Source organism: Caretta caretta, chromosome 10, assembly GCF_965140235.1.
Source record: "Caretta caretta isolate rCarCar2 chromosome 10, rCarCar1.hap1, whole genome shotgun sequence".
Classification (NCBI taxonomy): Eukaryota; Metazoa; Chordata; order Testudines; family Cheloniidae; genus Caretta; species Caretta caretta.
This window is the reverse complement of record NC_134215.1, coordinates 3,401,251-3,415,967: the sequence shown is the minus strand read 5'-3', so window position 1 is coordinate 3,415,967 and position 14,717 is coordinate 3,401,251. Positions and strand designations below refer to the sequence as shown.

General features: G+C 55.2%; 1 protein-coding gene across 3 annotated transcripts in view; it reads right to left on the bottom strand.

Moving 5' to 3' along the window:
* CASKIN1 (CASK interacting protein 1) overlaps positions 1–14,456 on the bottom strand; it is a 181,177-nt gene extending 166,721 nt beyond the window's left edge. For 2 of the 3 annotated variants that reach the window (XM_075133371.1, XM_075133372.1), the window contains exon 1: positions 14,267–14,456. In XM_075133371.1, coding sequence (XP_074989472.1) covers positions 14,267–14,360 — 94 coding nt within the window. In that variant the 5' untranslated portion in view covers positions 14,361–14,456. The remainder of the gene's footprint in view (positions 1–14,266) is intronic. The other variant, XM_048865856.2, reaches the window with a different exon arrangement.
* Positions 14,457–14,717: the final 261 nt, after the last annotated feature.

The window sequence follows — 14,717 nt, the reverse complement described above, 5'->3', positions numbered from 1 at the left end:
TCCAATTTGTCCAGATCATTTTGAATTTTAATCCTGTCCTCCAAAGCACTTGCAACCCCTCCCAGCTTGCTATTGTCCGCAAACTTTATAAGCGTACTCTCTATGCCATTATCTAAATCATTGATGAAGATATTGAACAGACCCAGAACCAATATCTGCAGGACCCCACTCGATATGCCCTTCCAGCTTGACTGTGAATTACTGACGATAACTCTCTGGGAACAGTTTTCCAACCAGTTTTACACCCACCTTATAGTAGCTCCATCTAGGTTGTATTTCCCTAGTTTGTTTATGAGACGGTCGTGTGAGACTGTATCAAAAGCCTCACTAAAGTCAAGATATACCACATCTACCACTTCTGCCCTATCCACAAGGCTTGTTACCCTGTCAAAGAAAGCTACTAGGTTGGTTTAACACCATTTGTTCTTAATAAATCCATGCTGACTGTTACTTATCACCTTATTATCTTCTAGGTGTCTGCAAACTGATTGCTTAATTATTTCCTCCATTATCTTTCCGGCCACTGAAGTTAAGATGACTGGTCTGTAATTCCCTGGGTTGTCCTTATTTCCCTTTTTATAGATTGGCACTGTATTTGCCCTTTTCCAGTCTTCTGGAATCTCACCCATCTTCAATGACTTTTCAAAGATAATCGTTAATGACTCAGATATCTCCTCAGTCAGTTCCTTGAGTGTTCTAGGATGTATTTCATCAAGCCCTGTGACTTGGAAGCCTGAGCCCCGGCCCCCGAAGCGCCACTGCCCCTGGGTAGGGGGCCAAAGCCAAAGTCCAAGCCCCACCATCCTGGGCAAGGGGGGAGAAGCCCCAGGCAGGGGGTCTGTAACCTGAGCCCTTCCAGCCAGGGCTTAAGCCCTTGGGCTTCAGTCCTGGGCGGTGGGGCTCCGGCTTTGGTTTCAATCCCCAGCAAATCTAAGCCAGCCCTTGTGAGTCCATTAAAACAGGGTTGCGACCCACTTTGGGATCGGGACCCACAGTTTGAGAACCACTGTTCTAATGTATTTGTAGAATGTTTTCTTGTTACCCTTGATGTCTCTAGCTAGTTTTATCACTTGATAACTGCCCTGTTCTGTTCACTCGCTCTGAAGAACCTGGCACTAGCCACTGTCAGAAGACAGGACACGGGGCTGGCTGGGTCATTGGTCTGACCCTGTATGGCCATTCTTCTTATGTTCATGCCTTCTTCTCTGGCCAAGGGACTGGCCAGGTGCTACTCACATTGTTGAATAATTGGGGATGCTGACTGGCTGCTAAGAGAGTCAATATTTGCCAAACAATTGGCCCCAGCCAGTGGGGAGGGCTCATTCACTAATGTCAACAAAGGGCTTTGAGCTCCTCATACAGAGGTGTGAACTATGATGAAATCCTAACACTCCACACATTGCGTCTGCCTGAATAACCAGGGGGCTAGTTGGGTTTGGGGTGGTGGGGGGTGGTTCGGGCTAAGAGGAAAGATTTTGGGCCCAATTCTCCTCCCTGATGCACCAGTTTTTACACCAAGCAATGGTGACTCAGACTGTCATCACCTTCAGAGCTGGGCCAAAGGAAAGGAAAGCAGCACGTGTTCTCTCTCTCGCAAGTGAGCCCCCTGAGCAGCCAATGCCGAGTCAGCTGGGGGAACCACGCGGCATAAACGGAGCAAACACGCACTACCCAGCCCACGCGGCCACAGGGCCAGTGGCGAGCTGGAGCCGGTTCGCGCGACCCCGTGGTTACAGTTGGAAGCCGTTGGAGAACCGGTGGCTAACCCGCTTCCCTGCACGGGGTGCCGAGGCTTTGATGGGCTCCGGCCGGGAAGTGATGTAATTCCTCCTCCGGCCACCAGGGGTGCTGCGCTGCGGGAGCCACGTGGGCTGCCGCCGGGCCCTGGGCACGAGCCCTGGGGCTGCTCCCCCGGCCCTGGGGCTCCCGTTGCTGCCTGGGGGGTCCCCGGCTGCTCTGCTGGGCCGGGGCCGCGTCCTGCTGCTCGGGCTGCTCCGAGCCGCTCTGCCCGCGAGCACCCACCCCCCTGCCTGCCCGCAGCCAGCCCCTGCCTCCAGCCAGCCCCTGCCTCCAGCCACCCCCACACCCCCTGCCCGCAGCCAGCCCCTGCCGCATCCCTTGCCCTGCCTCCAGCCATCCCCTACACCCCCTGCCCTGCCCACAGCCAGCCCCTGCCTGCAGCCCCTGCCGCACCCCCTGCCCTGCCTCCAGCCAACCCCACACCCCCTGCCTGCAGCCACCCCCGTCTCCAGCCACCACCTGCCCTGCCTCCAGCCACCCCCGCACCCCATGACTGCAGCCAGCCCCTGCCCGCAGCCAGCCCCTGCCGCACCCCCTGCCCTGCCCGCAGCCAGCCCCTGTCTCCAGCCACCCCCGCACCCCCCTGCCCTGCCTGCAGCCATCCCCTACCTCCAGTCAGCCCGTGCCCTGTCTCCAGCCAGCCTCACACCCCCTTGCCTCCAGCCAGCTCCGCACCCCCTGGCCTGCCCGCAGCCAGTCCCACACCCCCTGGCCTCCAGCCAACTCTGCACCCTCCTGTCTCCAGCCAGCCCCGCATCCCCTGCTTCCAGCTAGCTGTGCCCCACGCCCCTGTCTGCAGCTGGCCCCATGTCCACTGGTGCCCCGCAGTTCCCAGGGCAGTAACCCTGCACACCTGCTTCAATGAGGGGGGCAAGGAGCAGCTGGGACCCTCACAAGTGCACACCCTAGGGTGACCAGACAGCAAGTGTGAAAAATCAGGACGGGGGTAGGGGGTAACAGGAGCCTATATAAGAAAAAGACCCCAAAACCAGGACTGTCCCTATAAAATCGGGACATCTGGTCCCCCAGCACACCCCCAGGGCGTGGCAGGGACCCACACCTGTGAAACGGAGCTCGTTTCTAGTTCAGGCCCATCTTTTTAACAAAGAACTTTAGGCAGGGTTAACACACACCCATATTTTCCCGGACAGGTCAGGCTTTTTGGTTCTTAAATCACCGTCCAGGAGGATTTTTAAATTTTAAAAATTCCTCCTGGGAAAATACGGACGTATGGTAACCCTGTTGGTAAAAAAATACATGCTGGGGCACATCCCTTAAATGAGAACTTTGGATCGGGAACCGGTTGTTAAGGTTTTGGCAGCTCATCACTGCACAGGTGCCAGTCACCCCCAGCACGCACTGAAGGCCTGGGCCCTGCACAGTTAACGAGGGGCTGACATGCACCTGCCCTGGACATGCGCACAAAGGCATGGCTGCTCTCAGCAGTCAGGAGCACAGACTTCCCCACAAGAATAACACACACATGAACGTGTCTTGGAAAGAGACACTGGCTTGACCTGCCCTTGGCTCGTTACACAAAGCACAGGCTCTGGAGCTCGTCAGTTCATGACACAGCAGCTCTGGGCACACAGAAATCAAGTACAAGGGACTCAAGTACAACCCCTTCAAATATCGGTGCTCCCCGCGGAGACTCCTTCCTCCTGAAGCAGTCGGGATGTGCTGGGCACCAGCCAAAAGCCTGTGACCATCAGAAGTGGCGTTGGGTTTTCAAATCAGGCAACCAGCCAGCAGGGCCAACTGGCCAGGCCGTCCCTGGGAAGTCAGTTTGTTTGCCAATATAGTGCCAATTTGGATAATATAGTGCCAATTATCCGTGAGCAACAAGTTTCCTTAGCAAAGCCACAGACACCAGTAAGGGGTTTTCCATTGACCCCTTCAGCCCTTTTCCTTATTTGGGCAGAGCCACGGAGAATCTTGTGTTCCCCACAACAGCTAAGAGCCGAGGACTTCTGGGAGCCGGATACAGCGCGGGTGCAAAGAGACAACAGCAGCAACTCTAGCTAAACATCATCTGACACGGAAAATAACCCGAGCTGGCACTTCCTGGGTGGCCTACGTCCCCGTCACACATGCAGCCCTTGGCCAGGGCAGCGGAAATCCTCTCTCTTGTCTCCTGATGCTGAGGTGCAAAGACAGGGAGCAGAAGTGATGAGTGTTTACATAAAACTGCCAAGTCACTGCAATTATCCGGTAGGTTGATTTAGAGGGGAGGAAAAACAACTTGCTGCCAAGCGCTCGAGTCTCCGTCCGCGTACCTTTCAGACAACCTAATTCATTCTGGATGCCGGGGAATTACGCCCTGCGTTCACCAGCCGTTCGCCATGCCCCAGACGCGTCGCTGAACTCAAGTATTTCACTCTGCACGCTAACCTGGGCCCCGGGTCGCCATGGCAACCCGTGTTCATTCACGAAGGGATTTTTTAAAATCTGATTTATTAAACCCCTTACGAAGAGGACATTATCCAGATCCAAAGCTGAGTTCTCAAATCTTCCCTGTAAAAACAGAAGAGGGTCTCTCTGCAGATGGGAAATTAGCCCCAAAGATTGTGAAGGGTTGGGGCGGGCAGCGAGGGGAAGGGACGGGGCTGGTTTTCCTTGGGCTGGGACCCAGTGGAAAGAGAGCGAGGACGCATGTTCGCAGCGCAGGCAGCTCACGCTTGGCAGCCTCCTTTGGAATAACATTAGCTCGCACCTACTACACTATTTACGTTTCCTCCTGTGGCTCAACGCCTCCCCCGCCCTCTCTCGCTCGCTTAAGATCCGTGCGCGGCTCCAACTGCCTGCGAGCCTCTGAGGATGCGGGACACGGAGCCGGCCCTGGACTGCTTTACGGAGAGAGGTCTCCCTGGGCCGCCAGCTCCTCACAGCTCCCATCACAGCTCTTCCAGGCCCGTCGGAGGAGGAGCAGCAGAGAGTAAAAGGGTCTTTCTCCGGCAATAGTAGGGAGCCGCCAGGCCAAGGCCCTGCCGAGCTGGAGCGGGGGCCAGTCGAGAGGGGGCTGTGGACTAGGGGATCACGTGGTAAAGTTGATCTCACGCACAGGCCCCCAGGCTGCTTCCCCCATCACAGCTCCTGCCCTGCACCCCTCCCTTCCAGTTAAAGACCCTACCAGGGGGTTATTTACTGAGCAACCTCGGCAGGCATGTCACTGCCCAGAGGAGTGGTCACCTTAGGGCAGGGAGGGTGGGCACGAGGCGGAGACTCAGCAGATCTGGGTTCAATTCCTGGCTCAGGGGTACGCTCCCTCCCTCTGTGGGCCCCAGGCAAGTCACTTCCTCGGGCCTGTGCTTCAGGGACCCCTGGAGGGACAATGGTCCTGCCCTACCGCAGAGGCATTGGGTGGATAAACACACTAATGACAGCAAGGTGCTCGGGTAACAATCATATGTAGCAAGCCACCCGGCCCTCTCAGTTGATCTCGCCCCGTGTCCCAGGGACCAGTGCAGGACTGGTCCCTACAGCTGCAGTCTCCAGGGCTTTGGCCAGCTTGGCTTTGACTAACCCGAGCACTGCGGTTCTGGGTCAGTAGCACTGCGGTTCTGGGGCTGCAGCACTGGGAGGAGTGCAGGCTTCACTGAAGCCAAACCCAGTCTCTGCTGGGGATTCCTGACTCTGGGGTGGCCATTGCTGGGCTAATGAGAAAGTAGGTCAGTTAGCGGGAGGAACGGGGCAAGCTCCGAGGGTGAGCCGGGGCTGAGGACTGCTCTAAGCCTGCAATGCACTCTGACATAGCTGGGAAATGAAGAACAAACACCCACATGGTGACAAGGTAACAACCTGTTGCGCGTTTGTGACTAAGAGACCAACAGACAGGCCAGGCAGTGCGGCACACCGGGGACACCCAGTGACAGGCTCCTTCCCACCACTCTTCTCCAGTCTCAATTCCCTGTGGCAGGGACTGTCTCTTGGTTCTGGGGTTGTACGGCCTCTAGCATCGGGGCTCTGACCCGTACCTGGGGCTCCTTGGTGCTACCCCCACACAAATAAGAAATGCACCTGTGCTCCAGGCTGCCCGAAGGGCTCTCAGTTCAACGCTGAACGGAAAGTCAACCCGGGAGAGTGAATCCTCAGCAACCTGTTGACATGAGTCATCAGAAGACGAGCAAAGGCTTAACCCTGACTCTGGCCAGCAGAGGTGGGGGAGAGGCATCCCGCAGGGAGCTAGACAAGCCAAGATCCATTCACAAGCCTGGGTGGCAAGACCGTCGCTATCTCCTGACATTTGCACAAGAGAACTGGAAACCCCCATTCTTCCAGCAGAAATATGCTACTGGTGTGGGCGGGTCTTACCACTGAGATCAACAGACTGAAGAGAAAGCATGTGTGTGTATCTCCAGTTATCTTGGGGCTGCAATACAAGGATTGTTCCACCGCAAAGACCCCTCGCTGAGCACACAAGTGGCTTATGGAAAACATGAACCGGCATATAATTTACCTCCAGCCTTCAGAACTCGTGAAGTCTGGTGGGAAGCCACATGTCTCGGGTTGGGTAAGTACCAGCTGCACATAGGATCAGCCATCTACTAATTGGCTGTTTGCAGAAGTGGCCTGCGGACCTGATTAAATGCGTAGTCAGGGGCGTGGATATCTACCAGGTGACCGGCCTGGTCTCTTCAAAAATACAGGACACTCCCTGACTGAGAAACTGGAGGGCTGAGTTTTTAACAGAGGAGGATTTAACAGAGGAGGGCACATTTAAAAAAAATACAGGAAGAGAAAGAATCAGTGAGGGGGCAGAGCCTCACTCCAACACACAGCTGGGCATTGCCATGGAAACGCCAGCTGTGCGTGCTTGCCCGCAGGAGGGGATTTGAAGAGATGAACGCTGGGGGTGGCCACCTGGCTGAGGGCTGCGAGGGTCCTTTAAGAGCACCTCATCGGCCAAACAGAGCACTGCTCTCCGATCAGCTCTCAGGACTGTCTCTGTGAGCACCGAGGGCATGTCTGCACCGCGGGTACACACACCCAAGCTAGCTCTGACCTAGCCAGCTCACTAAAACTGGCAGGGAAGCCACAGCAGCATAGGTGGTGGCACAGGGCACCTGAACTCAAGCCCACCCGGGACCCTGGGCAGGTGCTCGGGCCACTACCTGATGCGATCACCCATTCTGCCGCAGCTTCGTTGCTCTAGGTACCTGAGCCAGCTTGAGCAAAGCTAGCGGCTCTGTCTACACGTGCTTCAGTCCCCCCTCCTGACTGCTGGGTAGACAGGCAGAGACTGGTACCCCACCTGCAATACAAGGGGTGGGCTGGGCTAGAGACCCCTGGATGACTTGGGTCCTGGCTAGCAGCACTCCCCCTCTCTCCCTGTGGTGCATCACAGCAGGCAAAATGCAGTCCATGGACCAAATCCTGAGCAAGCCAGGGACAGGGAGGTCACAGTGGAGGGACCTGGGTTCTGGAATCAGCCTCACTTTGGAAGGGAGTTGCAGTGCAAGGCCTATCCCCGCTTCAGGACTGGCCTGGAGGCGCTGCTGCTAGGAGGTCTGAGGGCGTACGGGTGCCCCCAGCTAAGAGGAAGCGGCTTTTATGAACTGGCACAAGGATGGTCTTTCATGCCGGTGCTACCTGGTCAGGCACGTGCACTGAGCCCCTCTCACAGCGTGGGAACGTTCTGGAGCAAACTAGGGGTCGTCCTCTGCAGAGTTTCACTTTAAACGGAAGGAGCGTCTCCATGCACAGACCAGGCAAAGCCCAGCTGGTACTGTGGCAGGCTTCCTTCCCCATACACTGCCCCCTGCCAGCAGAGAGACTCCCACTGACCTTGGATCGGGCCCAAGGCGGCTTTACTCTCCCCTGGAAGGACTCCGGCTAATGGTGTGAACTGCTTCTTGCTCCCCAGAACCCACCAATCATCAGTGCCAACTGCATGAGTGGTTCCTATCAAGTGAACACCTGCCGCACCTGGACTGAGACCCAGTAACTCATTTCACGTAGGGCCAAACAGCCATCAGAGTGGGAGTCAGTCACTTTCTGCCCCTCTCGCCCTGGTCCAGATCGGAGCCAGTGTCGCAGGAGGAGGAAAGCTACATATCCCCTGCCATTCCTATTCCTGAGACCTGTCGAAACGCCCTGCCAGAAGAAACCCATTTCCAGCTGGAGGACTGCAAGGATAGGTCAGATTCCCAAGAGAGGGTCTCTCCTGCTGTCTCACGTGTGGCCCAGCAGAAGCGTTTAGGTTCCAGAAGAGAAACCACTGTTGCAGCGGGAATGGTGCAGGTAAAAGAACCAAGCCACACAAAGCACACTAAAAAAAGACCCCAGGCACAAGCAGCATTACTATATTGCTATTCCATTGCCTATTTCCCTCCGCTATCCACCCGCAGCTACCAGCTCCAAAAGGCAAATGCATGCGCTTTCCTCTCCCTGCAAGGGGAGCATCCCTCATGTCCCCTCCTGACTACGGGTTCTGCTGGGGAAATGCAGTCTTGCAGGATGTAAGTGCCATATTTATCAGCAATCTGGGTCCCACAGGGAAGGGGAGGGCTGGATGTAAATTTGTATATTTATAAGCCTTCATGAATTATTCCATTTGGTGGATGAATGCCTTTAACCAGAGCAGTTAGGAAATACTGTCTCCATCTTACAAGATACAAACTCACCCGGCAAGCGCCCACGCAGACGGATAATTCTGCGCTCTGCTTCCCGTGGCAAGCATGACTGCTCGCGGGCGGTGCCCTCCCTCCCCCAGGACATAGTTTAAAGTCACATACAAGTCAGAGTGGCTATTGAACGGGCGACAACAAAGTTAGCAGCAGCAGCCAGGGGTGGCCAGAGCAAGAGGACACAAGCAGAGGAATTCTTTAGCACACAAGTGCGGCCTGCGGAGACTACATAACCCACAATGCACCGCTGCATCCTGATGCAGCAGCTACACCTTGCTCCACTCTATGAAAACTAGGCGCAACCAGCAACCTGCTCTCGGGAGAGGAGCGGGCAGGAAGAAAAGGGAGTTCCCACCTATTGGGATTTGTTTGTATGACAAATCTTGTTTGGCATGACCGGCGGCAAAGCTTTCTCCCGACTCCAGCGTGCCCATGCCGCGTGATGAATTCCCCCTCAGGACGTCCCATCAGCTCTTACCCCAACCAGCTCTCTGCCAGATGCCATCGCTTGCAGAAGCGTAAGGCCTTACTCGCCTGGTCGCTTGCCTATCAGCTCAGAGTTCTCCACGGGGCCGAGTGGGCGGACTGCCGAAATGCCAACATGGGGCCTACATTTGAAACACCAACGATAATAATCATAATGCCCATCTCAGTTGCCCCTGATACAGCCTGGACTGCTCCCGTTAGTGATATCACGCTTAAGCTGCTCGGGGAAGCTTTAAAGAGATTGCTAGCAGCTTTAAGACAATTAAAGGGGCAGAGTCAGCCAGCATGGTCTGACAGTAAGAATATTACACAGAGGGGGCTCTGCTCCCAGGCACTGACTGTAAGGGCTGGGAGTTAAACAGATTTCTTACAAAACCCACAGGGCTTTACACAAGCAGAAAACGCAAAGGTTCTTTTGGTGTCACAGCCAGGGTATGTTTAGTTTGAAAAGAGGAGATTAAGGGGGGATAGGATAGCGGTCTTCAGATACTTGAAAGGCTGCCATAAAAAGGATGGAGAAAAGTTGTTCTCTCTTGCCACAGAGGGCAGGACAAGAGGCAAAGGGTTCAAACTACAGCACAGCCGAGTTAGATTAAATCTCAGGAAAAACTCCCTAGCTGTAAGAACAGTCGGCCAATAGAACAGACACCTTGGGAGGTCGTGGAAGCTCCTTCACTGGAGGTTTTCCAAAGGAGGCTGGACAGCATCTGTCCTGGCTGGTTTAGACACAACAAATCCTGCATCTTGGCAGGGGGTTAGACTACATAACCCTGGTGGTCCCTTCTAGCCCTATGATTCTATGATAGAACAGTGATGGGTGCAATAGAAGAACCTGAGTACAATGGGGAGAGACTGTCTTTGTTGTTCTGTGTTTGTACAGCACCTAGCACAATGGGGTTGTGGTCTGTGTACCTTAGTGCTACCACAATAGCACCTTGTAACCTGGCATGAGGCTCCTGGCTTAGCTGCTCTCTGCACTCATTCTCCCTTGTGTTTAACAGAAGGCCAGGGCTTCCTGATGCCTCAAGGAGGAGCAATGCTTCATTACCCTGGTATCTTCCACCTGCGTGGGCAAGGGCTGCCCCAGACCTGAGGCAGGAGTTAGCTCCCTGTTGCCAGTTGCATGGCAGAGCCAACTCACCCTGTCTCAATGCTGCAAACAAGATATGAAACAGGAACAATCATACATGTCCCAGCACTGGCTCATTCCTCACACCCGGCTTTCACGAGGAAAGCCCCTAAAGCCTCTGACCATTATCAGGGGCTTTAGGATCTGTCCCTCTATGCCTGTTGCTTGTGCAAAGCACACGAAATCTCAGCATTTGAAATGGGAATCAATTTCCTGCACTCCGGCTCTGGTGAATACTAGCTGCATGTTAGTGGCTTACAGTAAATCTGCAATCTGCATATGTGTTCCCCTGAAAAGCGTCTCGAGCCTCGATTTCCTGCGTGGCTCGCTCTGCCGAGCCAGCCTGCTCAACAAGCAATCTGCAGTGCTAGAAATCAGGAGATCCCATAATGGGAAAGCTATTCCTGCTCCAGCACATCTGCAGGTGGCCGCTCGCCACAATCAACTACACGGGCAGCAGCACAGAGAGAAGGGCAAAGACTTTAGGAGATAACAATGTATGCCGGGGGCTCTATGCAGTCTACACAATCTGCCTCCCCGTACACTGAAACAGAGTTTGTGCAGGTCGAAGAGTGAACCAAATTAAACACTGCCATAGGAACAGATCCATCTTGCTTGACCCCTAGAGTGGTGGGAGCTGTAGAGTATTTGACATGAGACAATGCTGTAACATCTCACATTTGTTACAGTCTCCCTCTAGAGACCCCCCCATTCCCCATCAAACAGTGCTGTGAAGCCAAACCTTCTCCCCCAGCGCAGGAGGGTACCATCTGCAACCAAACAAGAACAAACATCCATCTCTGCTATTGGCTCGATCAAAACTATTTCGCTCTTACCATTACGCCGCAAATCAGAGCATCCCTTCAGGCTGAGATTTTGGCAGAGCAATTTCAAGATCCTGTGAGTTTATACAGTATAGTAAACAAACACAGGCACATGTCTTGGCAGCTCCTACTTCAAGAGACCCTTTCAGGCGAGAAACCATATTGAAAAACACATGACTGCCTCTTCCACCTCCCTCGCCACCTCACAGATGATCACAAAAAAACTGTTTTAAAAAAATCAAATGTACTTTTCATTCTGTCTCATTTATTTACTTTCTGCAGTTCTTCCAGGCGGGGCAACGAAACCAGGCTGGTTAGTTTCACTCTTGTTTCCAATCAATTCTGCAATGTCTGGATTGCACACACTACATCAGGAGGGTCGATTGATGAACAACATGCTATTAATTGGAATTTCAAACAATCCCAAAACATTCCTGCTGGCCTTGGATTTTGTAACAACCCTTCTAAATTTCGCAAAAAGAAAAGGAGGACTTGTGGCACCTTAGAGAATAAATTGGTTAGTCTCTAAGCTGCCACAAGTCCTCCTTTTCTTTTTGCGAATACAGACTAACACGGCTGCTACTCTGCAACCTGTCAATAAGGTTTGAGTACTTCATAACTACACCTATATGGAGAGTCACGGTAGCTAGTTTAGTTCAAGGGAAGAAATAGCTGCACTGTACCTGGTGGTGAATACAGTAGACAGTGCTGAGACAGAATGAGCTGCAGAGGTTCATAGCGCTCATCATCTGGCCCCTATGTAAAATGCTCCAGGACCAAATTCTCCTCGACACTCCAGGCTCCATAAAGTCATTTATTCCGTCACCGAATCTAATCAAAAGCCATTGGACCTGTGGGCTGACACCTCAGCGCTAGTTCAGAGCATGTCAAGTGTTCATCAAACTTACGACCATGTGAGGTTCAATGGCTTAGTCTGCCCAGCCAAGCAAATCATGCATCCCCTGGCCAGCCCGGCAGAACCGCACCCTGCCATGTGACTCCACCTCCAACACTGATAGGCACCAGGACATGTCCCACTCAGTGGAGACTGGGGACGAGACCCTGTTTAGAGAGTCCTGGATTCCAAGGCCAAATGGGAACACTGTGATCCTCCAGTCTGACCCCCCTGTATAGCATAGGCCAGAGAATGTCCCCACAATAATTCCTAGGGCAGATCTTTTAGAAAATCATCCACTCTTGATTTAAAAATTGTCAGTGATGGAGAATCCACAAAATTTACACGTTATTTCCGATCTGAATCTGTCTAGCTTCGACTTCCAGCCATTGGACTGTGTTATACTTTCCTCTGCTAGACTTAAGAGCCTAGTATTAAATATTTGTTCCCAATGTAGGTACTTACAGACTGTGATCAAGCCACCCCTTGACCTTCTCTTTTTTTAAATTAAATGCATTGAGCTCTTGGGGGGGGGGGGGGCGGGTATCATTTCAGGCTTCTGAAAGACCCATACGTAGTTAGCTGCTGAGAGTGAAGTTCCAAGCTGAACCTGCTGGGATTTGAACCTGCCGGTTCAGGGAGTTAAAGCCGAATGCAAACCTGATGCTCGCCCCATTCCACTAGAGAGGCCTTATTCCTCATAAAATAAGGACATGCTCATTCAGTGTGCACCGTGGGCCTGGTTTTCACCTGCACGGAGCTCGCACTGAAAACCATGGGAGCGACAGAGAATCTGTACCTCTGAAAACCTGGCCCCAGGTGTCCAACTCGGAAAGGCACCCAACATTCCTGCCCCGCCACCCACCTGCAGCTCCATCTTGGGAAACAATCAAAAGAGGGTTTTCTTTGGTCACCAGTCAAATGGGGGGGAGTAGGGGGGCTCAGCTTAACTCCCTGGGGGTGTTTGTTGGCACCACAGAGCTATGGCATAAATAACTGCTGCTCACGAGGGGCCGGATTGGATCAGACAGGGCAAACCGCAGGTCAGCACTGAAGTGCGTTGGCAGAGCTGCAGGGGGCAGGGCTGGAGCAGCAAGGCAGGGCTGGCAAAGCTATAGTTAGGGATGGGGATGGGGATGTCAGGATTAAGAAGACATCAGTGGGGTTGCAGCTCAGGACTGAGGGGCATTGCCGGAGCTCTGCGCCACAGACTAGAGCAGGTTGTTGTGGTCAGGACTGGTGCAGGGTAACGGCCACACAGCACCCGCCTGGCTCCAGCCAGGGCTGCATCCCTCATTTTCATGAACGCTAACCTAAATTCAGAGATTCCCCAAACACTGGGCCCTGCTCGGCCTGGAGCCTATTGCAATCAGCCCCCTCCCAAAGAGCTGTTCCTTTGCCGAAAGGCTCAAGGTTCATTTTTTCCCCTTTTCACTTCAAACTCTCCCCGCCCTCAATTAATTCCACTCCAACACTAAACCACTGCTGTTACATTATTGATACCATTGCAGCCTGAAATGTTAGAGCCGCCCCATTGCTCTGCTGGACTGGGCTGGGCTACGGCTTGAACCAGGGGGCCCGAGGGGCTGCTTGCTTGGGGGGTTAAAGCGTGGAAGAAACACCCTCGTCTCCTGCTGCATCTCGCTCCCACCCGCTGGATGCGAGCCTGGCGTGCCGAAGGGTGTGTGTACACGAGGCAGAGGATAGATGGGGAGGGGGTGACTGGGCGAGTAGCACTGAATTATTTTCCACGGTGCGTACCCTGTGCACTTGGCTACAGTTCTAAGCACCGCTCCCAGGCACTTAGGAATGCCCGAGTCCATGTTTGGGCAAAACCCAGCTGCAGTGCGACTCGGGGCTGGGTTTCTCAGATGAGACGGCCGTGCAGGGCAGCAGTCCCCAAGCCCAGCTGCCCCAGAAGCCAGTTGCAATCAAATAAAGGATCCTATCATCCTGGGTGTGCAAGGCAGGCGAGTGGCTCGGGAAAAGGCCGGGGGGAATGCAACCCCACAGCCACGGTACTGCACTGGCAACAGAGTGACCCCAAGGAACATGCAGCAGCCGAGTGAGAGGGCGGCTCTGGGATTTAGTCGCTGTTGCAAGGAGCACCATCACCACCACCCCCATCCCAGCCAGAGGGAGAGCGGAACGCCTGCTTTCCCCTCCCTGCACCCCGCTCCAGCCTGACAGCTCCGGCTTGCAAGCTCAGCTGGGCACCCAGGCAGGAAGGAGCAGGGCACAGATACCCGCCGGCTCCCCCTCCCCCTGCACATCGGTTCATTGAGGAGAAAATCCCAACAAGCCTCTATAGACCCCAGGGGCCACCCGAGCCCCGGGGGCTGCTCCCCAGACCAGGCAGATCGGGGAGGGGGGTTCTCCCCGCCCCGCCCCCTGAGTTCCCCTGGGGGGTGCACAGCCCCCCCCCCCCGATCCGGCCCAGCCTGCCCCGCAATCCTCCTCCCTCCCTTCCCACCCCGCCCCGGGGGTGCCCCGCGGGGCCACTCACTGGCTTTGCCGGGCTTGGGCCGCTGCAGCAGCTTCTGCACCGTGCCCACGTCCTCCGCCTTCACCGCCTGCATCAGCTCCTGGTCCTTGCCCATGGCGAGCGGCCGGGCGCGGCGGGCAGCGGGCCGCCCTCAGAGGCCGAGCATCCTCCGGCCGGGGCGCGGGGCCCCGAGCCTGCTCCGGGAGCGGCGGCGGCGGCGGCGGCTCACACGCCCTGGAGCCGCAGAGCCCGGACGCGGCGAGAGGGGAGCCGGGGGGCGCACGGCGGGGGCCGGCGCCCGCGATGCATCCGCTGCAGGAGCCCCCGGGGCCGCAGCCCGGGCAGGAGGGGCGGGGGGGGCGCGGCTGCTCCCCGCTAGCGGCGCCGCCGCCTTTGCAGGGCTGCTGCCCCCCTGCGCCGCGCCGGCTCCTCCATGGCTGGGGCTCGCCGCCGCAAGCGCGCCGCTCACTGG